A 26,400-nucleotide genomic window follows, 5' to 3' on the forward strand; every position below is an offset into this window, starting at 1 on the left:
TATATCTGCGCAAAAATGTATGACTCTTTGATACATCATTTATTATGTAATTGGTCATTTTCAGTTACACTGAACAGCCGATATGCAAGATACAGTAGTTGTCTTAAACTCAAAAGTTATTACATCCAATGAATTTCATTGCAGCAGGGAGCCAAGGCAATAAGACTTGTTGAAATAGCACAGAGCTAAATTAGACTTTATAATAATTATGTAACACTCCATAATTATATATTTTTTAAACACCCATGCACCCATCCGCTAAGCCAATCCATACATGTCCCTGAGAGGCTGTGTGCCTTATCTAGTGCATGTTTTCACTGTCAGAAGTTCCTAGTCTCTGGTTTCAGGAACAGAAGCGGCTCTTGAATAGTGTGTGACTGCCTGGTGACGCAGAGAATAGAACAACGTAGGCCTATTACATACATATCCTAACAGTAGCCCACTTACCATGACAGCTGCTGAAATCCAAACAAAGGTGACGTAACTTTAAGAACAAACTGTTCATCACTTTGTTGGAAAAACAAGGACTACTGGACTACCTGTGACAATAATCCTTAAAAGACTATGGGAGTCTCCCACATTAGTGATCATGGGTGCACACCTAATAATAAATAAAATATCAGTTACATTGGCAAACCATTTAATTTATAAAAACAATAGAAAAACTACTTAAATGAAATGTACATATTCTTTACATAATTAAAAAGCACTGTCCATGAGCTGTTACTTATGTAATCAAGATGTGTGGTCATTCATAAACCTTTAGAAAACATACACCCAACCGTATATACAGCACGACACACAATATCAAATAGCATTTAGAGAAAGTGCTAATGTTAGTCTTTAAAATGAGATGCAAATATCTTTGCTATTCTCTTGGTCTCTTCTTTCTTCATGGACGACAGTGGTATATTGGGCCTGGGACGAGGAACGCGCCGACAGAGAATCCCATGACTAAGAGGGCTCTTTTTCTGCAAAAAAGAGATTCAATCAATTGTTTAGCATAGAAACTGGCCTATTGTTCCTAGTTTGCAAGCAAACTAAATGCATAATTAGGCTTTAAATGGAGATATTGGGAGATAAAAAATGTGAAAACGCAAAGATTTAAATGTCTACCATTGTGTGTTAATGAGTCAGTCCTTTCTCCATCAAACAGAACCGGCCCCACATTGGTCAAATACGTACAAATATGTGATCAATCACGCTGAACTCTACTCTAAAAAGGGCTGGTCAGATGTTTGTTTTAATATTAGCACAGAGTGACTAGCTGGAACTAGTTTCGTTTAGCATTGAGTGACTAGCTGGAACCAGTTCTCTGACATGTCCTGCGAACTCTGTAGTCCCATTGCGTGATAAACAACTGCACCTCCACACCCCCTTCTTGAAACTGGATACATGCCAGTCTGACGCAGGGGCCCGGACAAGCAGGCATACCTCCCTATCACCACAGTTGCCCTTTAGTTATGTAAGTTAAGTTTTGAGCCAAACCCTAATGATTATTCTCATTAGAACAACAACTCTTGAGCTATTAATGATAAAAGATAAGAAATGTTGATTTCTCACATATAGTAGGCCTAAATCTCCCATAGCCAAACTGCCAAGTGTGTTACCACACAGACAGACATATCAGCCCAGCGACTGTGACCCCACAGTTAAAGGTCAACATAACGCTGAGACGGAAAGACACTCAGGGTTCTTGTTTTATGACATTTCAGCCAATGGCGTGTGGAGCGCCCTGAGTCTCTCCCTCTCTCTAGAGATTAGCTTAACGGTTATTTTCTCCTTAGCTCAATAGCAATGCAACCATTTGAGAGAGATCACCCCACTGCTAAAGAGTTGGACTAATCCTCAGGGCAGGAAGGACAGTTCCTCTCATGATAAAAGCCCCCACCTTAGAAGTATATTTTAAGGCAGGCAGTGGCCTCTTATACTACTAGCTGCTGCACTGGCTCAGTTCTTGCAGTCAACTAGACTGGCTCAGTTCTTGCAGTCAACTAGACTGGCTCAGTTCTTGCAGTCAACTAGACTGGCTCAGTTCTTGCAGTCAACTAGACTGGCTCAGTTCTTGCAGTCAACTAGACTGGCTCAGTTCTTGCAGTCAACTAGACTGGCTCAGTTCTTGCAGTCAACTAGACTGGCTCAGTTCTTGCAGTCAACTAGACTGGCTCAGTTCTTGCAGTCAACTAGACTGGCTCAGTTCTTGCAGTCAACTAGACTGGCTCAGTTCTTGCAGTCAACTAGACTGGCTCAGTTCTTGCAGTCACTAGACTGGCTCAGTTCTTGCAGTCACTAGACTGGCTCAGTTCTTGCAGTCACTAGACTGGCTCAGTTCTTGCAGTCACTAGACTGGTCTATACTGGTGCACTCTTGGACTCCCGAGTGGCACAGAGGTCTAAGGCACAGCATCGCAGTGCTAGAGGAGTCACTACTGTCCCGGGTTCGATCCCGGGCTGTATCACAACCATTCTTGATCGGGCGGGTCAATTGGCCCAGCGTCGTCTGGGTTAGGGGAGGGTTTGGCCGGAGAGGATTTAGCTGGCTCATCGCGCTCTCGCAACTTCTTGGGGCAGGCCGGGCGCCGGCAGGCTGACCTTGGTCGTCAGTTGAACGGTGTTTCCTCTGACACACTGGTGCGGCTGTCTTCCGGGTTAAGTGGCCCAGTGTTAAGAAGCGCGGTTTGGCGGGTCATGTTTCGGAGGATGCATGACTCGACCTTCACCCCCCGAGCACGTTGGGGAGTTCAGCAATGAGACAAGATCGAAATTGGGGAGAAAAAAGGGGTAAAATTCACAACAACAAAAAAATAGACTGGTGCACTCTGTGTGACTCTGGCCCCCTTTACTCGCTGAGATCCAAGCTGGACGAGGACTGGCACATAGTGACCTACTAGTAACTATGTCCTCCTTTGGCATTGGTATGACAGAATATTAGCACTGGAAGATGACTTGGCAACTTCAAGACTGTAGAGACAGTTTCCTTATTAATCAGCAGCGTGCTCCATACACATGCCTGATAGAATGAATGACTCAATATTCTGTAACCCATGGCTTGTAATGCAACAATCAATCATTTTCGTGGAATTTGCTACTACTCTAAATGTTGACCTGTGTCTCCGTTACTCATGTCTAGACTTGCAAAAACCTGTTATAGTAGCATATTCAGGCTCAACCCAGAAGCAGAAGAAAAGGAGATTGAGGCAGAGAGAGAAAGAGGGGACAGGGCTGGTACTGTACTTACTGGGTCAGAAGAGGCCAGGGGGAAGACCGGTGCTATGCGTAGCGCTCTCATAGAAGCCTCCATGTGGTGAGTTGAGAGGAAGAAATTAGGGATCTCCACAGGGTCAGAGCTGGACAAAAGGCAGTTAAGGAACAAGCAAAAACCAAGCATCTAGGTACTGTATTCTTTCTTGGGTCTATGTTAAAACTGTAAACACTTTATCAAGGAAGCTCAGCTTCAGCGAAACGGTTAGAATAACAAAGAGGTAAGAAAACAACGCTGGCAATGCAAGGATACTGTTTAGACTTCCTGTTGTCTTCTTTGTGTAGGAACGTTTCTGGCTGATATGTGTCAGATGTGACAACAACATGTTCTGTGTCCTCTTCTGAGAAAGCAGCTGTGTCGTACAACAACCCGGAGGTCTCAACCTCTGACAGAGCATCTCTGTCAACAGGAACCTTGCTAGCAGTCTCTCCACTACACAATAAGGACTGTTCGTGTAGAGCAGCAGTGATGGACTCCTGATGTAGTGCTGCCTCATTGTCAGAGGTTTGGAGTGTCCTCTCACCCTCACTCACCATGTCTTCCTCCTCGTCTGTGTCTGGTCCATGAGAGAACTCAGAGTTAACATGTTGCTCCCTCTCCTCTAGTCTGCTGCCTATGGGCTCACTAGAGCTCCAAGCCTGCAGGGTGTCAGTCTGCAGATCAGACCTCTCCCTCCCCCCCTCCTGTTGGGTGAGTCTGGGGTGGTAGGAGTAGTCCAAGGCTTGGTGCTCCTCTGGTGTCTCCAGACTCTCCAGAGAGGCTAGGTCTGGGTCTGACAGCAGGCTGGTCCAAGGGCTGGTTCTGTCTGTTAGAGATGCAACCTCATTCAGAGGTCTGGGCTCTACCACTGTCTCCTCATAATCTCCATCCTCTTCCTCCTCTCTGGGACCTCCTCCTTCATCATCTTCAGATGCAGGGGCCTTGTCCTCCTCCTCTTCATCAGCCTGAGAATCACTGTGTTCCTGATACATACATGGTACAGGTGAAGGGACAGGAGACAAGTCCTCCTGGGGGGAGCCTGATGCTTTATGGAAACATGGAGCACTCTGGGGGAATGTTTCATAGCTTTCAGGCAGGTGTTGGTCATCTGGAACAGGGGGAGTTGTTGAGCTGCTCTGGGGGCTAGAAGATATTGTCTCCATGCGATGATGTCTCTGTAGACCTGGAGAAAGGAAAGAGATGTGTTGAGTGGCCTGACTCTAATAACAGTATAATAATAATACATTAACAAGGCAATCCCCAAGACGTAGACATGAAGTAACATATTTTGGATACCCTTTGAATAGGTATGCATCCCAAATCTCATCCTATTCCCTATATAGTGCTCTACTTTTGAACAGAGCCCTATAGGAATAGGGTGCCATTTGGGACTAATCAGGTGAAGAGCATCTCACCACTGATGAGGTTGTTAACCTCCCCAACCAGGCGGGTGGACTTGAGAAGGAGCTGGGAGGAGTCTGTGTCTGAGACCCGGTGCTCGTCCAGTCTGGAGCACTGACCCTGCTCACTTTGAGAGGGGAAGGTAGGGGTGGACAGCTTATGGCTGAAGTACCTCTGGATGTCATCCAATTCACTTAGGTTTTTCCTGGAAAAAACACAACAAGCACATTCCTTATTGAAAAGTTACTTCGGTGACACTGTGTGGGTATACAGTAAACACAGTCCAGCCCCGCCCTATGGGCCCTGGTCAAAAGTAGTGCACTACATAGGGAATAGTGTGTCATTTGGGATGCAGACCTAATGTCCAATAATTTACCGGAGTGCTGAGAACAGAACGGAGCTGGAGGGATGGGCGTCCAGCGCAGCAGGACTGGTGGGGTGGCCCACTCCCCCCTCCTGAAGACTCTGGTGGTACAGTCGCACCCTGTCCATGTGCTCATCATGTCGGTCACTTTCACTGGACCTGACATCGGGGAGGAGGCGGAGAGCAGAAAGGGGGAGGAGGAGAGCAGGAGGCGGCGACAGGGAGAGGGGGATAGCAGAAAGGGGGAGGAGGAGAGCAGGAGGCGACGACAGGGAGAGGGGGATAGCAGAAAGGGGGAGGCGGAGAGCAGGAGGCGACGACAGGGAGAGGGGGATAGCAGAAAGGGGGAGAGCAGGAGGAGAGGAGACCAAAAAAATAATAATAAGTAACACCATTACAATTGTTGAAGTGGTTCTCCAAAGTGAATTTAGGGAAGGTTTGTATGATACCATACACTTTATGTTGCATCTCATTGAAATGGATTACTTGCATGTTAAAGAAAGAATTGTGAGGGACAGAGCTAGAGACGAGCCCTACAGTACCTTTCTGGCAGCAGCCTGTCTAGGTGGTGGGGTGTGGAGTTGATCCTCTGCTCTGTGTAGCGGCTGACGTGGGAGGGGAAGCTGCTGTATGTGGCTGTCGTGTGGTAATAGAGGGGCAGGGTCTGGAACAGAGCCTGACAAATAAACACACGTACCACGGCTGTTAAACCCACAAAGATATAGTAGTACAAAACACTGATGCACTCAAATCCTTTTGTGACTGCTATGAGCCATTCTGGCTCAGACAAGGTTACTTACCTACTTACTAAATGCTAAGATGCTTTAGGAAGAACTTAATACAGACTAACAGTGAAAGCCACTGCTGTACTCACTGAGGAGTCTTTGTTGCCGTCACACACAGCCTGTCTCTGACCCCGCAGCTCCTGGACTCCCTTAAGTGGGGAGACAGACACTTTGAGCTGGCCCTGGCACTGGCCATTGAAGTCAGTGATGTTGTACCAGCCACACACTGACTGGAAGCCTGACAGGAGAGGGGACAGGTCCACTGAGGCAAACCCAATCACCCGCTCCACATCTAACAAGACAAGACACAGGACCAATGAAGTGCATTAAACATTAAAACAACACTAACTTTATCCCCTTCAATAATTGTTGGTTGATAGCTAGAGTATTAATGTGTGTTACTACATTGCTGTACTGTACCTCCTTTGTGCCAGACTTTGAACACCAGGGACTGTTGTGGATCCAGAAGAAGTTGCTTTGACAGCCTGGGATTATCAAACAGTATATTAGTTCAGCGTGACACGGTCTGACAGAGGGCATTCTAAACTAGGCATGTTCCAATAATATCAACAGCACATTTGTTCATAATCATCCAAACAATCCTTAATATGGATTCATAACTTTTACATCTTTGGGCCCATTAAACCTGTATATTACATAAACAGTATGTGTTGCAGGAGTTAAAACTAAAATAAATACCATGACTAGAGATATCTCACCCAAAAAATCTGTATTGCGATAAATTACCCGAATTGATTCGATAACGATAAATAGAACAATACGTTTATAACATTAATGTGCACCAGTTTTTTCAAAATAAACCTTTATTTTATTTCTAATCTCTAGTATAGTCTACATATCATAATGAAGGACATCAGCTAAATGCCTACGATAAGTGATTGGTATTGTATCCCCTTTCATACCAAAAAGCAATGACCATCATTGTGTAAGGGAAAGAGGATGATTTTATAAATGTATTAAACTGAGTTTGACCAATTCCAGTCCTTTTCAATATAAAAAAATATAATAAAAAGAATCCATATGACGTAAATCTGTCTCAGTGACGGAGAACTTTAACCCCTGTGTTGTCTAAACCTCTGAAGTAAGCTATAGATGGTACACAGGTAGTCTACCTGCACTCCTGCTGGTGGTCCCAGACGGGGCAGTGACTGTCTGCTATGAGAGCTGTGGTGACTGGTTCAGCAGAGTCAGTCGTGATGTAGGACACACAACAACTAGGCAGCCCTCCACTACGCTCAGCTAGAGGACAGCCTGCCAAGGAGACGCAACACAACCATCAGACTCATCAACAAAGTGTTAAAGGACACAATCAAAATGGATGACCCTACTGGAAGGATGTGTCCCAAATGGCACCCTATTCCCTATGGGCAATAGTCAAACGTAGTGCACTACATAGGAAATAGGATGCCATTTGGGAGGCAATCTGTGTACCTTTAAGACTGAGGTGCATGGCCCTGTCCACAGTGATGGTGACAGTGAAAGTGTCCTCCATGCTGACCTCGGAGGGCTGTGAAGGCTCTACACTCATTGAGGACTTGGTCTGGTGTCTGCTGGGTGCTCCAGACTGTCTGGACACAGCTGCTGTGGATGAGGGGACTCCCTGCCCTCCCTCCTTCTCCTCCTCCTCCTCCTCCTCTCCCTGGCTATCACAGTTCTCCTGGTCCTGGCTGTCCCCTCCTCCAGGTATGTGCGCCTCTGGGAGGGATCCAGGGGTCAGGGTGATGTGGACCCTCAAGGCAGCTCCACTCAGATCTGGGGCGGAGCGCCTGAACAGGTGGTACACACCTACACAAACAAAACACTGGTGTGTTACTGATGACCCTTATGTAACATTATATTACAACATAGCATTTAAAAAGGCTAGATAGTCAATGATTAGTTTGAGGTCGTCATTGACTGTTAGTTATATCAGTACTGTGCTATTTAGTATCTTGAAAGGAGCAAATAAAATGTCTTATTTTTTACTAAATGTATTATTAGTATTACGTGCCACTGAGATTCAGCTTGTGCCTTGCCATCTTGGCCAGGGAGGAGAGGTCTACGAAGGCTGAGCCCACCAGCCGGTCCATGTCATGAGGCCTAGGTCCCCTGTCCTTCCCAAAGGCCACCCACACCTGAATCTCCAGCTTCTCCTCCCGGAGGTACCACAGCAGGGGCTGGCTGCTCCTCAGCTCCACAGTCCTGCTTCCTCTGAAGGCCACCGTGGCCAGGCCCTCTTCCCCTCCACCTCCCTCCTCCTCCACAGACAGGCCAGGGTGTCTGAGCTGGGAACAGAAGGCCTCTCCGTCGTAGAGTTTATATCTAAAGTAGCAGTAGGTGGAGCGCTGCAGCTCGCTGTGTCCAGGCAGGAGGAGACAGTGGACAGGCAGCCAAGCTCTGGGCATGGACATGGTCAGGGACACCGTCCTCTGAGTCTCAGCCCACATCTCTCCCTCATTGGGTGGCTCCTCTTCCTCCTCCTCCCTCCCCACCTCCCAGCCCAGGCCCTGGGCGGCAGTGACGACCCTCTCTCTATCTGCATGGTGGGCAAAGTTGATGGAGATGTCCAGGCCGCCCACGAATATGTGATGTCTGGGAGATGAGGTCAGGTCCTTCGGCAGAGACACTCCAAACCACCCACTGATCCCTGGGAATTTACAACACATGTTAGCAGTCTGTTGGTTGGTAAAAACTGACCTTATAACAGCACTGACCGAGTGTATTACACAGCATACTGAACCTGTTCTTTTATGGATGAGATCAGCCAGTTGAATTCTCACTGTACCCAACAGAGTATTCTTTGATCTCGGGCTGACCATCACTGCAGTAATAAAACACATAAATCACATTGGATCAAGTTTCCATCAGTGTTACATTAGGAAGATGCGCAAACTGTGAAATTAAATTGTATAATAACATTTCCTTGTAACAATTGACGTTAATATACAACTTGTAGGATCGAGTACGTGAGCTGCAGTGAACCCATGATTGTCAATTGGATATATTAATGTCTGATATGGCTTTTGTTTACAATTGCACCCAATAAATACATGAATATATAAAACCATTCATGCAGACAGTATTCTGATTGTATGACTAAATCCCATTGCAACTGCTTCCTCACCCTTGCGACTGTCTCTATTCCAGACAGTGAAGACAGCTGTGGCCTCCTGCAGGAGCTCAGCCAGGCTGCAGGTCTCCCCAGAGCTCCTCTGGACCTGCATGAAACAATGAATGAATTAAATTCTTGTTTTATTGTCCCATAGGAAAACTTGTGACAACAACACATGCATTCATCTACATCATGTGAGTTCCATCACCTGCAGCTCACAGGGGAACTCGGTATGGTGGTCAAACTCTGGGCAGAAGGTCCTGGCGGCCACACGGGTACTACGCCTCTCACTCTCAGGCAGGAAGGAGAGATGGGCAGTAACATACACATTCAGCCCAACATCAGCATAGTACTGAAACGTTTCATCTTGCTCTGACAAAGCCCTGTGGGAGTGTATGTTTGTTAGAAGCAAATTGAGTTTAAATGCACATTTATTGTAAAGCACTAGGCCGTGTTACTGTAAAGCACTTTGTGACAACCGCTAACATAAAAAGGGGTTTGATTTGATTGAACCAATTGAAATGCAGTGAATATTTATCAATGTGCAGCTTCTACTACTCTTAAACCTTTGGATGCCATCTACCATAGTGCCCTTCGTTTTGTTACAGGTGACAGTTTTGATACTCATCACTGTATTCTGTATCAAAAGGTAGCTGGACTTCGCTAAAGACCCGTAAATCTCTACATTAGTTATTTTTTGTTTACAAGGCCCTACTTCATAAACTTCTGTCTTATCTAACTTTGCTGTTGAAGTATAGACACTTGAGTTGCCTAACACGTTCACAGGTTTGGTTAACTTGAGGTTCCCATGGTCTCCACCGAGCTAGGTAAATCTGCTTTTAGTTTTAATGCACCGTATTTCTGTAACAAAATTCAAAATATATTTCATCTTGATGTTCTGGTTTCTTTCGCGCAATTTAAAGTATTGATTGTGGACTTATTTGTGGAGGAATGTAACTGTTTTCTGGGTGATTTGTGAAGTTTTAATTGTGCTAACCATGACTGTGTTTTTGTATTTTAAATGTGTGTATATATATATATATATATATATATATATTAGTATTATACAGGGCGTACTTGGAAAAGAGACCTAGGTCTCAATATGTCATCCCTGTTAAAATAAATGTTAAATAAATAAAAAACGCAGAACATTCCAATGATTGGAATAGAGAGAGGGAGAGATGGCAGTACCTTGCTGCTGCCTGTAGTCCTGCTGCCCTGTGCACCTGAACCACCATGGTCACCACCCGAGAGGCAACCGCCCCACTCCTTACATCAGATCTCAACGGACGTTGTTTGTAATGAACAAACACATCAAGCAATCCTTGGAGAGTACATACAACAAAGTTAACTGACCAAATACTGTATGTATGTAAGGAAAGTGTCTTGATTTCAGGTTTTGTAAGTACAGTACAGCATTGCCAAAAGGAGTGCCTGTGTGTGTTACCTGAGGGCTGAGGTTGGTGTCCAGCAGGGCTGTCAGTCCTGGGCATCAGCGGAAGGGAGAAGACCTGGGCTTCAGTGGGCTGTTGTCTCTGCATGGTCACCATGGCACACAGCTTGGACAGGGGCAGCATCCCTTTAGCCACCAGCTGGTCCCGGACATTTGGGTAATAGTACCTGCAAAGGTGGGTCAAATACATTCTATTAAACCACCACTAAATTCCAAATGTTAAAGTGAAGTCTAAAAAAACGATGGAAGGTTGAGTGCCAATTTGTTTGTGCTATCATGTCAACTTGACACCAAACATGGCTTGACAATGACAGCAATGGAGTTGAGAAGAGCACCAAAATCTGCGGACTCTCCTTCACTGCAGCCTACGCGAGTAAAACATTTAAACGTGTTAACCCTCGCAAGGCTGCAGGCCCAGACGGCATCCCCAGCCGCGTCCTCAAAGCATGCGCAGACCAGCTGGCTGGTGTGTTTACGGACATATTCAATCAATCCTTATCCCAGTCTGCTGTTCCCACATGCTTCAAGAGGGCCACCATTGTTCCTGTTCCCAAGAAAGCTAAGGTAACTGAGCTAAACGACTACCGCCCCGTAGCACTCACTTCCGTCATCATGAAGTGCTTTGAGAGACTAGTCAAGGACCATATCACCTCCACCCTACCTGACACCCTAGACCCACTCCAATTTGCTTACCGCCCCAATAGGTCCACAGACGACGCAATCGCAACCACACTGCCCTAACCCATCTGGACAAGAGGAATACCTATGTGAGAATGCTATTCATCGACTACAGCTGAGCATTTAACACCATAGTACCCTCCAAACTCGTCATCAAGCTCGAGACCCTGGGTCTCGACCCCGCCCTGTGCAACTGGGTACTGGACTTCCTGACGGGCCGCCCCCAGGTGGTGAGGGTAGGTAACAACATCTCCACCCCGCTGATCCTCAACACTGGGGCCCCACAAGGGTGCGTTCTGAGCCCTCTCCTGTACTCCCTGTTCACCCACGACTGCGTGGCCATGCACGCCTCCAACTCAATCATCAAGTTTGCGGACGACACTACAGTGGTAGGCTTGATTACCAACAACGACGAGACGGCCTACAGGGAGGAGGTGAGGGCCCTCGGAGTGTGGTGTCAGGAAAATAACCTCACACTCAACGTCAACAAAACAAAGGAGATGATTGTGGACTTCAGGAAACAGCAGAGGGAGCACCCCCCTATCCACATCGACGGGACAGTAGTGGAGAGGGTAGTAAGTTAAGTTCCTCGGCGTACACATCACGGACAAACTGAATTGGTCCACCCACACAGTGTTGTGAAGAAGGCGCAGTAGCGCCTCTTCAACCTCAGGGGGCTGAAGAAATTCGGCTTGTCACCAAAAGCACTCACAAACTTCTACAGATGCACAATCGAGAGCATCCTGTCGGGCTGTATCACCGCCTGGTACGGCAACTGCTCCGCCCACAACCGTAAGGCTCTCCAGAGGGTAGTGAGATCTGCACAATGCATCACTGGGGGCAAACTACCTGCCCTCCAGCACACCTACACCAACCGATGTCACAGGAAGGCCATAAAGATCATCAAGGACAACAACCACCCGAGCCACTGCCTGTTCACCCCACTATCATCCAGAAGGCGAGGTCAGTACAGGTGCATCAAAGCAGGGACCGAGAAACTGAAAAACAGCTTCTATCTCATGGCCATCAGACTGTTAAACAGCCACCACTAACATTGAGTGGCTGCTGCCAACATACTGACTCAACCCCAGCCCACTTTAATAATGGAAATTAAAGGAAATTGATCAAAAATGTATCACTAGCCACTTTAAACAATGACACTTAATATAATGTATATGTATATACTGTACTCTATATCATCTACTGCATCTTGCCATCTTTATGTAATACATGTATCACTAGCCACTTTAAACTATGCCACTTTATGTTTACATACCCTACATTACTCATCTCATATGTATATACTGTACTCGATACCATCTACTGCATCTTGCCTATGCCGTTCTGTACCATCACTCATTCATATATCTTTATGTACATATTCTTTATCCCTTTACACTTGTGCGTATAAGGTAGTAGTTGTGGAATTGATAGGTTAGATTACTCGTTGGTTATTACTGCATTGTCGGAACTAGAAGCACAAGCATTTCGCTACACTCGCATTAACATCTGCTAACCATGTGTATGTGACAAATAAAAATGTGATTTGATTTGAAACAGATCTGGGACCAGGCTAAAACAATGTTACGTCGTGTATACTGGCCTCTAGTGGTCAGGAGAGACATAACAGGTTATGTCCCAAATGGCACTTAATTCCCTATATACTGTACTACTTTTGACCAGGGCTCACAGACTGACCTGCACCACACTTCAAACGGGATGCCTCCTCCATTGGCCAGGCCCTGGCTGGAGAAAGAGCTGAGTAGCAGTCTCTGGACTGGGACTTCTAAAGGAGCCAGCAGCACATGACTCTCACTGTGGCCAAACACTGGGTCAGGAACACACAGGGTAGTGGTGGTACGGAACTGCCTCAGATTCACACCTAGAGGAGAGAAATGGACAGTACATTAGCAGAGGATAAACAGACAACAGACCTCAAACCCTCATGTCAAACGTGATAAATGTGTATTCAAGTCTAGAATAAGAAAAATATTAATGCAGTGCTAACTGTTATAACATTGAGACAAAGGGCCCTTGTCAAATGCACTGCACCATAAAGGATATATGGTGGGATGCAGCCAAAGACAAGAAACTTAAACATGAGCTATTTGCTTACTGCAGTTTGACAGATTTGGGTCCAGACTTTGAGCAGGAGGCTCCTCCTGAGTGGGGAAGGTGTACTGGACATAACAGTCAGCCTCCCCCCAGACTGTAGACTGTAGTGGTGTCAGCCCCTTCACTCTCTCCACTTTCACCACAAACAAGTGCTCTCTCATAGTCTCCTCGGGAGACGGCTTCACCTGGAGGATAACAAGGATAAAACTGTTACAAGGACCGCTGGAATTGAATTTACCCTGAAATCCTGGACTTGTATGAATAACAGTGAGCAGAAAAATCCTGAAACTTGCATTGAAAACATTTTAAAGACAGAAAAAAATTAATAGCTAATAAAATGTTGTTCCTTGTGTGGTTGGTGATCCAGCAAATGGGCTGGTCTTGGGAGATGAGACACAGAGCCAAGTTCTTCATCCCTCATATGCTGCAGAGATACTATTTGGACAGATAGACCCATGGCTAAAAGAACCCGGAGGTTTCCATTTATAATGCCTGAAAACACGTCAATGACTGGCATGTAGCTGTCCACCCCTAACACTGGGTACTGAGCCTGAAGCAGAAGGTGGGAAATCTTGGGATCTCTGAAAAACAAAAGAAAAATCAATCAAACAATAAGACATTGTATTGAGTAGTTGTTTCCATAATAACAGCTGTTATATGACTCATTTATATATAGTACAAAGGTTGAGTTATAACAAGATAATGTATTTCAAACCTTTCCCTCACCTGAAGGACATGTAGAACTGGTGGAGGGGTAGTTTGACCAGCCCCAGGAGCCGATCCTGCCCTAAGCTTCCTGCTCTCTGCCAAACCTCAATCACCATCACATTGTTCCTCATCCTCTCTAGCAGCCTCGAGGTCAAGGCCACAGGAGCCACCTGAGAAACAGAGTATTTAAACTCACATCTACCAGGCAGACAGAATCACATCATAAGGGCACCCTATTCCTTTTATAGTTCACTACTTTTGACTAGGCTGATGGCCCATTTGGGAGGTGTTTTCATCGCCTATGATATGAATACCCTTAGCCAGTGGAGGCTGGTAGGAGGACGGGCTCATTGTAATGGCTGGAATGGAATCAATGGAACGGTATCAAACATATGGAAACTACATGTTTGACTCGGTTCCATTTAAACCATTCCAGCCACTACAATGAGCCCGTCCTCCTATAGCTCATCATACCAGCCTCCTCTGCCTTCAGCAGCATCACACTGACTGGGCATAAAATTAATCTGTTCCATCAGTTAGTTACCTGTACAAAGTTGAACGAGGGGTTTGCCTGGCCCCAGCTGATCACTGATCTGGACGTCTCATCCTGGCCAAAGAGCTTACAGTTCAGGTAGACATTAGGAGGCTGCATGGGTCCACAGCTAAAGTCCTTTCCATTAGGCACCATGAGCAAAGCATGCAGCAGAACCTCACTGTCCTCCTCCACCACCTGATGGGCCTGAGGTCTGTGATGGGATGTCTGGAGGCTGGGGAGAGGTGAGGGACCTTGTGGGGCCATAAGAAAAACATTTACAGTTGAAGTTGGAAGTTTACATACACCTTAGCCAAATACATTTAAACTCAGTTTTTCACAATTCCTGACATGTAATCCTAGTAAAGAATCCCTGTCTTAGGTCAGTTAGGATCACAACTTTATTTTAAGAATGTGAAATGTCAGAATAGTAGAGAGAATTATTTATTTGAGCTTTTATTTCTTTCATCACATTCCCAGTGGGGCAGAAGATTACATACACTCAATTAGTATTTGGGATCGTTGCCTTTAAATTGTTTAACTTGGGTCAAACGTTTCGGGTAGCCTTCCACAACCTTCCAACAATAAGTTGGGTGAATTTTGGCCCATTCCTCCTGACAGAGCTGATGTAACTGAGTCAGGTTTGTATGCCTCCTTGCTCGCACACACTTTTTCAGTTCTGCCCACACATTATCTATAGGATTGAGGTCAGGGGTTTGTGATAGCCACTCCAATATCTTGACTTTGTTGTACTTAAGGCATTTTTCCTCAACTTTGGAAGTACGCTTGGGGTCATTGTCCATTTGGAAGACCCATTTGCGACCAAGCTTTAACTTCCTGACTGATGTCTTGAGATGTTTTCCTCCCTCATGATGCCATCTATTTTGTGATGTTCACCAGTCCCTCCTGCAGCAAAGCACCCCCACAACATGATGCTCCCACCCCTTTTCTTCACGGTTGGGATGGTGTTCTTCGGCTTCCAAGCCTCCCCCTTTTTCCTCCAAACATAATGATGGTCATTATGGCCAAACAGTTCTATTTTTGTTTCATCAGAGCAGAGGACATTTCTCCAAAAAGTACGATTTTTGTCCCTATGTGCAGTTGCAAACCGTAGTCTGGCTTTTTTAAGGCGGGTTTGGAGCATTTGCTTCTTCCTTGCTGAGCGGCATTTCAGGTTATGTCGATATAGGACTCGTTTTACTGTGGATATAGATACTTTTTCTCCAGCATCTTCACAAGGTCCTTTGCTGTTGTTCTGGGATTGATTTGCACTTTCGCGCCAAAGTACGTTCATCTCTAGGAGACAGAACGCGTCTCCTAGAGATGCTGCGTGGTCCCATGGTGTTTATACTAGGTCTTGGCTGATTTATTTTGATTTTACCATGATGTCAAGCCTCCCCAGCTTCTCCTTTACCCATATCCAGATAGCAGATGTCCTGAAAGAGCTGGAAAACCTGGACCCATACAAATCAGCTGGGCTTGACAATCTGGACCCCCTATTTCTGAAACTGTCCGCCGCCATTGTCGCACCCCCTATTACCAGCCTGTTCAACCTCTCCTTCGTATCATCTGAGATCCCCAAGGATTGGAAAGCTGCCGCTGTCATCCCCCTCTTCAAAGGGGGAGACACCCTGGACCCAAACTGTTACAGACCTATATCCATCCTGCCCTGCCTAGCTAAGGTCTTCGAAAGCCAAGTCAACAAACAGATCACTGACCATCTCGAATCCCACCGTACCTTCTCCGCTGTGCAATCCGGTTTCCGAGCCGGTCACGGGTGCACCTCAGCCACGCTCAAGGTACTAAACGATATCATAACTGCCATCGATAAAAGACATTACTGTGCAGCCGTCTTCATCGACCTGGCCAAGGCTTTCGACTCTGTCAATCACCATATTCTTATCGGCAGACTCAGTAGCCTTTTTCTAATGACTGCCTTGCCTGGTTCACCAACTACTTTGCAGACAGAGTTCAGTGTGTCAAATCGGAGGGCATGTTGTCCGGTCCTCTGGCAGTCTCTATGGGGGTACCACAGGGTTCAATTCTCGGGCCGACTCTTTTCTCTGTATACATCAATGATGTTGCTCTTGCTGCGGGCGATTCCCTGATCCACCTCTACGCAGACGACACCATTCTGTATACTTCCGGCCCTTCCCTGGACACTGTGCTATCTAACCTCCAAACGAGCTTCAATGCCATACAACACTCCTTCCGTGGCCTCCAACTGCTCTTAAACGCTAGTAAAACCAAATGCATGCTTTTCAACCGTTCGCTGCCTGCACCCGCACGCCCGACTAGCATCACCACCCTGGACGGTTCCGACCTAGAATATGTGGACATCTATAAGTACCTAGGTGTCTGGCTAGACTGCAAACTCTCCTTCCAGACTCATATCAAACATCTCCAATCCAAAATCAAATCTAGAGTCGGCTTTCTATTCCGGAACAAAGCCTCCTTCACTCACGCCGCCAAACTTACCCTAGTAAAACTGACTATCCTACCGATCCTCGACTTCGGCGATGTCATCTACAAAATAGCTTCCAATACTCTACTCAGCAAACTGGATGCAGTTTATCACAGTGCCATCCGTTTTGTTACTAAAGCACCTTATACGACCCACCACTGCGACCTGTATGCCCTAGTCGGCTGGCCCTCGCTACATGTTCGTCGTCAGACCCACTGGCTCCAGGTCATCTACAAGGCTATGCTAGGTAAAGTGCCGCCTTATCTCAGTTCACTGGTCACGATGGCTACACCCACCCGTAGCACGCGCTCCAGCAGGTGTATCTCACTGATCATCCCTAAAGCCAATACCTCATTTGGACGCCTTTCCTTCCAGTTCTCTGCTGCCTGCGACTGGAACGAATTGCAAAAATCTCTGAAGTTGGAGACTTTTATCTCCCTCAACAACTTTAAAAATCTGCTATCCGAGCAGCTAACCGATCGCTGCAGCTGTACATAGTCCATCTGTAAACTACCCACCCAATTTACCTACCTCACCCCCATACTGCTTTTATTTATTTACTTTTCTGCTCTTTTGCACACCAGTATCTCTTCTTGCACATGATCATCTGATGATTTACCACTCCAGTGTTAATCTGCTAAATTGTAATTATTCGATTTATTGCCTACCTCATGCCTTTTGCACACATTGTATATAGATTCTCTTTTTTCTACCATGTTATTGACTTGTTTATTGTTTACTCCATGTGTAACTCTGTGTTGTTGTCTGTTCACACTGCTATGCTTTATCTTGGCCAGGTCGCAGTTGCAAATGAGAACTTGTTCTCAACTAGCCTACCTGGTTAAATAAAGGTGAAAAAAAAAAAAAAAAAAGGCACTGAATTTGAAGGTAGGCCTTGAAATACATCCACAGCTACACCTCCAATTGACTCAAATGGTGTCAATTAGCCTATCAGAAGCTTCTAAAGCCATGACATCACTTTCTGGAATTTTCCAAACTGTTTAAAGGCACAGTCAACTTAGTGTATGTAAACATCTGATCCACTGGAATTGTGATACAGTGAGTTAGTTATAAGTGAAATAATCTGTCTGTAAACAATTGCTGGAAAAATTACTTGTGTCATGCACAAAGTAGATGTCCTAACTGACTTGCCAAAACTACAGTTTGTTAACAAGAAATTTGTGGAGTGGTTGAAAAATGAGTTTTAATGACTCCAACCTGTATGTAAACTTACGACTTCAACTGTATGTGATAGATTTTTTCCCCTAGTAGTCTTTTTATTGTTTACACACAAGGATGAGTTGGGCATGTTCTCTTTCTTTACTGACCTTGAGGGGCCAGAGTTTGTTTTCCCATCCTGGAATATCTATTATTAACAGTAGATAGAGGGATATCCTCCCCTCTAGTGTCGTGATGCTGAGGCCTAATGGTTGTCATGTCCACCCTTGAGGGGCTAGCTTCTCTCTGGGGACTGGTCAGGGCATGGGAGGGGGCTCTGTAACCAGCTCCAGCTGACCTTTGACCATTGGCTGATGAGAAATCTTTGTTGTCTGCAGCCAGTTCAAGTGACACCTGGAGAAACAAAGAGGGAGATTGAGATAATTGTTGTATTTATTTTTATTTCACCATTATTTAACCAGGTAGGCTAGTTGAGAATAAGTTCTCATTTACAACTGCGACCTGGCCAAGATAAAGCAAAGCAGTGCGACACAAATAATAACACAGAGTTACACATGGAATAAACAAACATACAGTCAATAACACAATAGGAAAAAAAGTGTAGTCTAAAGTGTGTGCAAATGAGGTAAGATAAGGGAGGTAAGGCAATAAATAGGCCATAGTGGATAAATAATTACAATTTAGCATATAAACACTGGGGTGATAGATGTGCAGAAGATGAATGTGCAATTAGAGATACTGGGGTGCAAAGTAGCAACAACAAAAAAATAACAGTATGGGGATGTGGTAGTTGGATGGGCTATTTACAGATGGGCTATGTACAGGTACAGTGAACTGTGAGCTGCTCTGACAGCTGATGCTTAAAGTTGGAGAGGGAGATATGAGTCTCCAGCGTCAGTGATTTTTGCAACTCGTTCCAGTCATTGGCAGCAGAGAACTGGAAGGAAGGAATTGGCATTGGGGGTGACCAGTGAAATATACCTGCTGGAGCGCGTGCTACGGGTGGGTGCTGCTATGGTGACCAGTGAGCTGAGATAAGGCGGGGCTTTACCTAGCAAAGACTTATATATACGACAAATATGAAGCGAGGGCCAGCCAACGAGAGCATACAGGTAGCAGTGGTAGGTAGTGTATGGGGCTTTGGTGACAAAACGGATGGCACTGTGATAGACTGCATCCAATTTGCTGAGTAGAGTGTTGGAGGCTATTATGTAAATGACATCGCCGAAGTCAAGGATCGGTAGTATAGTCAGTTTTACTAGGGTATGTTTGGCAGCATGAGTAATGTAATGTCAAAGTGGAAGAAAATTATATATACTGTATATATTACATAACTAAAATATAGTCGCTGCATAAGTATTCAGTCCATTTTTAGGCAAGCCTAAATTAGTTCAGGAACAAATCACAGGCAGAATGAGTGAAGGATGCTTTTTTGCGAAATAGGACACCGATTCTAGATTTAATTTTGGATTGGAGATGCTTAATGTGAGTCTGGAAGGAGAGTTTACAGTCTAACCAAACACCTAGGTATTTGTCGATGTCCACATATTCTAAGTCAGAACCGTCCAGAGTAGTGATGCTGGACGGGCTGGCAGGTGCTGGTAGTGATCGGTTGAAGAGCATGCATTTAGTTTTACTTGCATTTAAGAGCAGTTGGAGGCCACGGAAGGGGAGTTGTATGGCATTGAACCTTGTCTGGAGGTTAGGTAACACAGTGTCCAAAGAAGGGCCAGAAGTATACAGAATGGTATCGTCTGCGTAGAGGTGGATCAGAGAATCACCAGCAGCAAGAACGACATGTATACAGTAAAAAAGAGTCGGCCCAAGAATTGAACCCTGTGGCACCCCCAAAGAGACTGCCAGAGGTCCGGACAACAGGCCCTTCGATTTGACACACTGAACTCTATCAGAGAAGCAGTTGGTGAACCAGGCGAGGCAGTCATTTGAGAAACCAAGGATGTTGAGTCTGCCGATAATGAGTAATATTCCAACACTACACTCAATATGTCAACAACCTCCTAAATATGATGAACGTAACAAAGGCTGTGTCCCAAATACCATCTTTTCTATGTACGGTAACCCTATTCGCTTTGGGCTCTGGTCAAAAGTACAGCACTATAAAGGGAATAGGGTGCCATTTGGGATGTAGACAAAATGGTGGACAGTGGCAGACAGGCTCACCTTGAGAGGGCCGATGTCCTGGCTCTCACCAGTCCCCTGCAGACTCTGGACAGGCAGAATGATAGTCTGACTCAGCTGCTCCCTCTGCAGTAGACAGCAGAGGGGGAACACAGCCTTGCCAATGGCTACAGGCTGCAGAACAACACAGAACACATCCATTCAGGTGCAATACACCATCTATATACCGGTACTATCTATATATACATAACTTGGGTAAAGCAGAACAGAGGCTTGGTTACTGTACAATAAAACATAAAAGAAAGTAGATTTTTGTTGTCATACAAGTGTCCACATACTTTCTTCTGGGAGCTGTTTCTGGAGTAGATGTTAAATGTGAGTTCTGTTCCCCACCACTGCTCAATAGTTGACCCACTGAAGTGGACTGGAAACACATTGTGCTGCTGGAAGTTCACCACTATAATGCAGAGTGAGACAGACATCTTTAACAAAACCTTCATGTTATCATTCCTAATAATTCACAATACAAATTGAAATATCAAACTCTCTGATAATGCTAAAGAAATGTGTCTACAACACAAATGGCACCAAAAGTAGTGCACTATATAGGAAACAGGATGCCATAAAGGACATAATCTTTGACAATGTTAAAGTCTTACCTCCTCCTGTAACTTTACTAGAGAAGACTCGTGTCACCTCTGCTGCCAGGGCCTGACTAGGATCATGCCTGCTGGAAGTTACGGGGAACAGGTACTCCACAAAATAGGAGCTATGAAAAGAGAGACAGACATGAAGCAGGAGCAGACATAGGTCTTCTGTATTATAATGGTAATCAAACAAAAGGGGAGACAAACATTTGAAACATTGGGCGCGTTAGTTTTGCATCCTAAAGAGAACCGAGCGATGCAAAACGAATGTGCCCATTGGCATGTTTCATAATGGTGCATACAATTTCTTAGAGGAGAGGGGTCGAGGAGGTTTCCCTTTGCCAGAGGTCTTCTTAGGTGTGGTGGTGGCGCTGTCTGCAGGCACATTCAGGGTGTGGATCACCACTCTGGCCAACCGGACCTCACCTAGGACAGTGAGCTGGTCCATACACAGCCCAGGAAGCATATCCCCAGTCCCTGGAGTCTGCACATTTTCTGAGTCCAGGCTGACACAGAAGGTTCATTACAGTACAATGACTTAAATTCATTTTGAAATGTTCAATATATCTTTACAAAGTAAAGACGGAGAGACTAGTAGAGACAACAGCAGAAATGAGTATAACTGACCCTCCACTTTTCTTTGGACCAGAGTGCCTCAGCTCTTTATCATCACCCCTCTTCTTAAGATTCTTCTTTGGAGAAGGACCATCCTTGTCATCATCACTTGGACTGCTGTTAGACATCTGAAGGACACAGAGGTAAAATAGTGACCCTAAAGGCTACACTATTGCCAATGTAAAAAATATACGGTAATATTGGTAAACAGAGTGCAGGTATCCATCTTTCCATTATCCTGCTTTTTCAAACTTGCATTCCTATAATTGACTTTTTTTTTATTAAGGACTAGAAAAGAGTGCAGATGGCCACCCATTGTTTCCTTGGTAAACAGAGGACAGGTGTTGCTGACTAGTGGCTGACACTCACAGGAGCTTTGTAGAAGAGGTTCTCTAGCAGGCTCTGGTCATACTGTGGGTCATTGAGTTCACTGTCTCCATACACACTGAGGAAAGAATCAGGAGGAGAGCCCTCTCCATCCCAGATAGGGAGAGCAGATCCGTTCAAACTAACAAAAAGAGAGAAAACACGACACAGTTACTTATAGAAATATACTGCACAGTTACTTATACAGCTACAACGTTTAATCAACTTGGTACCAATTACTAGGTAAAGACACAGTTTTGTTTGTTTCTTAATATGCTAAGATGGGGGTCAAGGCTACCTGCCCAGCAGTAGATCCACTGCCCTGTTCTCAGTGTCAGCAGCAGTACAGTCTGGGCTGAGGTAGTCTGGGGGAGTGTGGGGAGACTGCAGGAGACTGGAGTCAGCATGCAGAATGTTCTGCAGTAGCCTCCCACAGTGAGGAATGGACGGCCTAGAGAAACAAAAACAAGACAAGTTCCCTAAGCCACGCATAAGTCAATGAGAGAGATTTTTAAAAGGACTGGAGCCATATGTATCAAGCATCTCAGAGTAGGTGCACTGATGTAGGATCAGATTCCCCCTATCCATGTAGTCTTATTATTTAAAAGGGCAAAACCGATCTTATATCAGCACTCCTACGTACACTAAAACGCTTGATACATACGGCCCCTGATCTCAGTTTAATACTAACATTGGTGGTGCTCCTATGTTGTCCTTTGGAAGAGGTAGAGGAGTGTCTTTCAGAGCCAGTTCAGAGTCCATGTCCGACTTTAAAGCTGATACCACCATGGCATTTCTAAGATTGCTTCCACGCTCTAAAAGAACTAAAACAGGAAACGATACAGTAGGGATGTTAGCAGAAGATAGACAGTTTCTCTATTGTACGCATACAGTGCATTCAGAAAGTATTCAGACCCCTTCCCTTTTTCCACATTTGGTTACGTAACAGCCTTAAAATAAAATTCATTAAATAAAACATTTTCCTAATCTATCTACACACAACATCCCATAATGACAAAGCAAAAACAGGTTTAGACATTTTTGCAAATGTATATATAAAAAAACAAAAATACCTTATTTACATAAGTATTCAGACCCTTTGCTATGAAACTCGAAAATTCACTTCAGGTGCATCCTGTTTCCATTGATCATCCTTGAGATGTTTCTACAACTTGACCTGCGGTAAATTCACCTGCGGTAAATTCAATTGATTGGACATGATTTGGAAAGACACACATCTGTCTATATAAGGTCCCACAGTTGACAGTGTATGTCAGAGCAAAAATCAAGCCATGAGGTTGAAGGAATTGTCCGTAGAGCTCAGAGACAGGATTGTGTTGAGGCACAGATCAATCAAATAGATGTATAAAGCCATTTTTACATCAGCCGATGTCACAAAGTGCTATACAGAAACCCAGCCTAAAACCCCAAACAGCAAGCAAAGCAGATGTAGAAGGGTACCAAAAAATGTCTGCAGCATTGAATGTCCCCAAGAACACAGCGCCCTCCCATCATTCTAAAATGGAAGAAGTTTGGAATCACCAAGAATCTTCTTAGAGCTTGCCGCCCGGCCAAACAGCAATCGGGGGAGAAGGGCCTTGGTCAGGGAGGTGACCAAGAACCCGATGGTCTCTCTGACAGAGCTCCAGAGTTCCTCTGTGGCGATGGGAGAATCATCCAGAAGGACAGCCATCTCGACAGCACTCCACCAATCAGGCCAGACAGAAGTAAAAGGTACATGACAGCCAGCTTGGAATTTGCCAAAAGGCACCTAAAGGACTCTCAGACCATGAGAAACAAGATTCTCTGGTCTGATGAAACCAAGATTGAACTCTTCGGCCTGAATCCCAAGCGTCACTTCTGAAGGGAACCTGGCACCATCCCTATGGTGAAGCATGGTGGTGGCAGCATCATGCTGTGGGGATGTTTTTCAGCGGCAGGGACTGGAAGACTAGTCAGGATCGAGGGAAAGATTAACGGAGCAGGGTACAGAGAGATCCTTGATGAAAAACTGCTCCATAGCACTCAGGACCTCAGACTGGAGCGAAGGTTCACCTTCCAACAGAACAACGACCCTAAGCACACAGCCAAGACAACACAGGAGTGGCTTCGGGACAAGTCTCAATGTCCTTGAGTGGACCAGCCAGAGCCCGGAGTTGAACTCAATCTAACATCTCTGGAGAGAGCTGAAAATAGCTGTGCAGCGACACTCCCCATCTAATCTGAAAGAGCTTGAGAGGATCTGCAGAGAAGAATGGGAGGAACTACCCAAATACAGGTGTGCCAGGCTTGTAGCGTCATACCCAAGAAGACTTGAGGCTGTAATCACTGCCAAAGGTGCCGCAACAAAGTAATGCGTAAAGGGTCTAAATACTTATGTAAATAAGGCTGTAATGTAACAAATGTGGGAAAAAGTCAAGGGGTCTGAATACTTTCCAAATGCCCTGTATATGATCCCTTTACAGTATGTACATGATGATGCTGTAGTAGGCTACAACCTGAAAGTATGTCGTTGGTGGTCTGTCCGTGAGTTGATTCCTGCACTGTGGGATTTGCCGCTCCCTGTCCATGTTGAGATCTACTTGATGTTGGCTTTTGGTTCTCAAGTGCCAAGTCAGTCTTTTTTTCCGTCTGGGCATTTTGGAAGTACAAATGGTCTTTCCCTCTGAAAATATTACAAAAGCATGAAAGCATCACTGAAATGAGAGAGAGAATCTGCTTGAACAGACAGTAGGTCTATGACATTAGTCTACTGTCTACCTTGGCGTATTGCTCCCTGACTCTTTCCCACTGTTGACAGAGAGTGGTCTGGACAAGGAGGGCACCACCAGAATGTTTGGTTGAGATGCTGGCTTCACTGTGGACCTGAATGCAGGCACAGCCATTTCGATACTCATGTCTGTGGTGGGAACTGAGCAGCTGCTGTCGTACGTTTCAGTCAGGGCCTCCAGAGCAAGCGACACCTGGAAAAAATGTTAATCAAGAACAATCTGTATGTAGACTCATCCAATTAACATATGTCCTTTAATTAACAGAGAGCCTGGGAAAGCAAGATAAACCACAAAGCATCTATCAGAATTAAATAACACATTTTCAATTAGGTTGCAGCCTCCCTACCTGTAATTCTCCAAGCTTCTCAGACATTGGAGACACCAGGGTGAAGAACCCACTGATGGAGTGTGACAGAGAGAGACAAGAAATCCCAGCAACCTGAGCACGAGCAATTGGCAGGTGTTCTGGCTTTGTCAGCACCTCCAGCACCAGAGAGCCCATATCTGTAATAGAGACAAAATATATAGGGAAAATCAACAACATCAGGAGGTCATTTGAATATTCTGAAGACAGCTTGGATCACACAATGTGGCATACCATGCATGCAATAGTTACCTGTTAAGTAGGATGTGAACTGCTTCGGTCCACATCGGATGGGAAAACGAGCTGTGGACTTCACAGTCTTCTGTGTCGTTTGTGACCCATCCCGTGGTCTGAACTGGGTCCCATTGGAAGACTCTCCCCACCAGCGCAATCTGATAAAAGTTGTCGGGAAAGGCTTGGGGACTGTCCATAAAACTCTGCTTACTGTCACTCGTAGAAAGCATCGCAGCTGACCCTCAACCAGTGGAGGGAGGCTTGTGGTTGGGGACACATCACTGGGGACTGATAAAAAATATTGTCAATGTACCTTACATGATGTTACTTATAGCGTAAAATAATTTTCTACTACTAACGTTAGTTATAAAAAAGTACTAGCTCATATAAAAAAGTACTAGCTCAGGTCAAAGTGCATGAGTCGGATCTGTAATACGAGGCATGCGCCTGGGCACAAGGCGGTAAAAAGTCGTTTATTTCGTATTTTGTAGAAATTACACCCTGCTCCTACCGCGAAGACAAATGTAGCACCCTTGAAACATATTTACTCTGGCGCGTAACAAAAGTATATGGAGCCAGTTAACGTTAATAAACAAAGTCAGTGCAGGTAACGTTATCTGTTGTTGTCGCTCGATGGACCAGAACTAGCAACAACAAACAAGCGACAGAAATTGGCTTAGCTACTAGGTCCATCAATTGAGGTTGCAAGTTTTCACTATATCCATGTCATTAGCATGCACCTAACTAGTTAGCAGCAAGCAGCTTCAAATGATAATCTACATTTTTCACCATTCACAACACACAGCCAGCAGCATAACGTTAGCTAGCTAATGAGATTGACGTTGGTCGTAGCTAGCTACCTTTCCTCCTGATGCTTCCACATTTGGTAGACTTCAATTTTTTTGTCTTCATTCCTTACCAATAAATGTGATATGACAATATTAAACCTAAATTACATTATGTAAACAAGTTGTCAGTGCAAACTGTCCCTGAGCAACAATGTTCGTTAACTTTCCTCAGTCCCGCCTCTAATCCAAAGACCGCCGCTGTTATCCCGTGGTGCACTGTGGGAAGTTGTGTCATTGCAACTCCCCAACCTCTCATCACCAGTCACCACCAGAGAGCAGCACTATTCTGTACAATACTGTAATGTATCAGGTCCACCATCATCATAGATGGTGAAACTAAAATCAACGTTCACAAATCTTAGTCTTCAATTATTTGTGGGTACTG

The 26,400-nt window shown here is 45.2% G+C and overlaps 1 protein-coding gene across 1 annotated transcript; it reads right to left on the bottom strand.

Moving 5' to 3' along the window:
- Positions 1-20: 20 nt before the first annotated feature.
- c2cd3 (C2 domain containing 3 centriole elongation regulator) lies at positions 21-26,231 on the bottom strand. The gene is given in 35 exon segments (XM_055880311.1): positions 21-971; positions 3,238-3,346; positions 3,514-4,423; positions 4,656-4,846; positions 5,018-5,164; positions 5,548-5,681; positions 5,880-6,082; positions 6,211-6,275; positions 6,924-7,062; positions 7,243-7,596; positions 7,802-8,437; positions 8,531-8,611; positions 8,915-9,008; positions 9,111-9,285; positions 10,094-10,226; positions 10,350-10,522; positions 12,732-12,915; positions 13,150-13,333; positions 13,462-13,729; positions 13,875-14,026; positions 14,401-14,642; positions 18,181-18,424; positions 20,213-20,344; positions 20,509-20,627; positions 20,830-20,939; positions 21,120-21,323; positions 21,445-21,560; positions 21,802-21,940; positions 22,097-22,249; positions 22,490-22,622; positions 24,297-24,463; positions 24,559-24,761; positions 24,916-25,073; positions 25,186-25,455; positions 26,028-26,231. Coding segments are annotated over 35 exon segments (6,909 nt in total). The 5' UTR covers positions 26,080-26,231; the 3' UTR covers positions 21-836.
- Between the last annotated feature and the right edge of the window lie 169 nt (positions 26,232-26,400).

This window comes from Salvelinus fontinalis, chromosome 24 (genome assembly GCF_029448725.1).
Source record: "Salvelinus fontinalis isolate EN_2023a chromosome 24, ASM2944872v1, whole genome shotgun sequence".
Lineage (NCBI taxonomy): Eukaryota > Metazoa > Chordata > Actinopteri > Salmoniformes > Salmonidae > Salvelinus > Salvelinus fontinalis.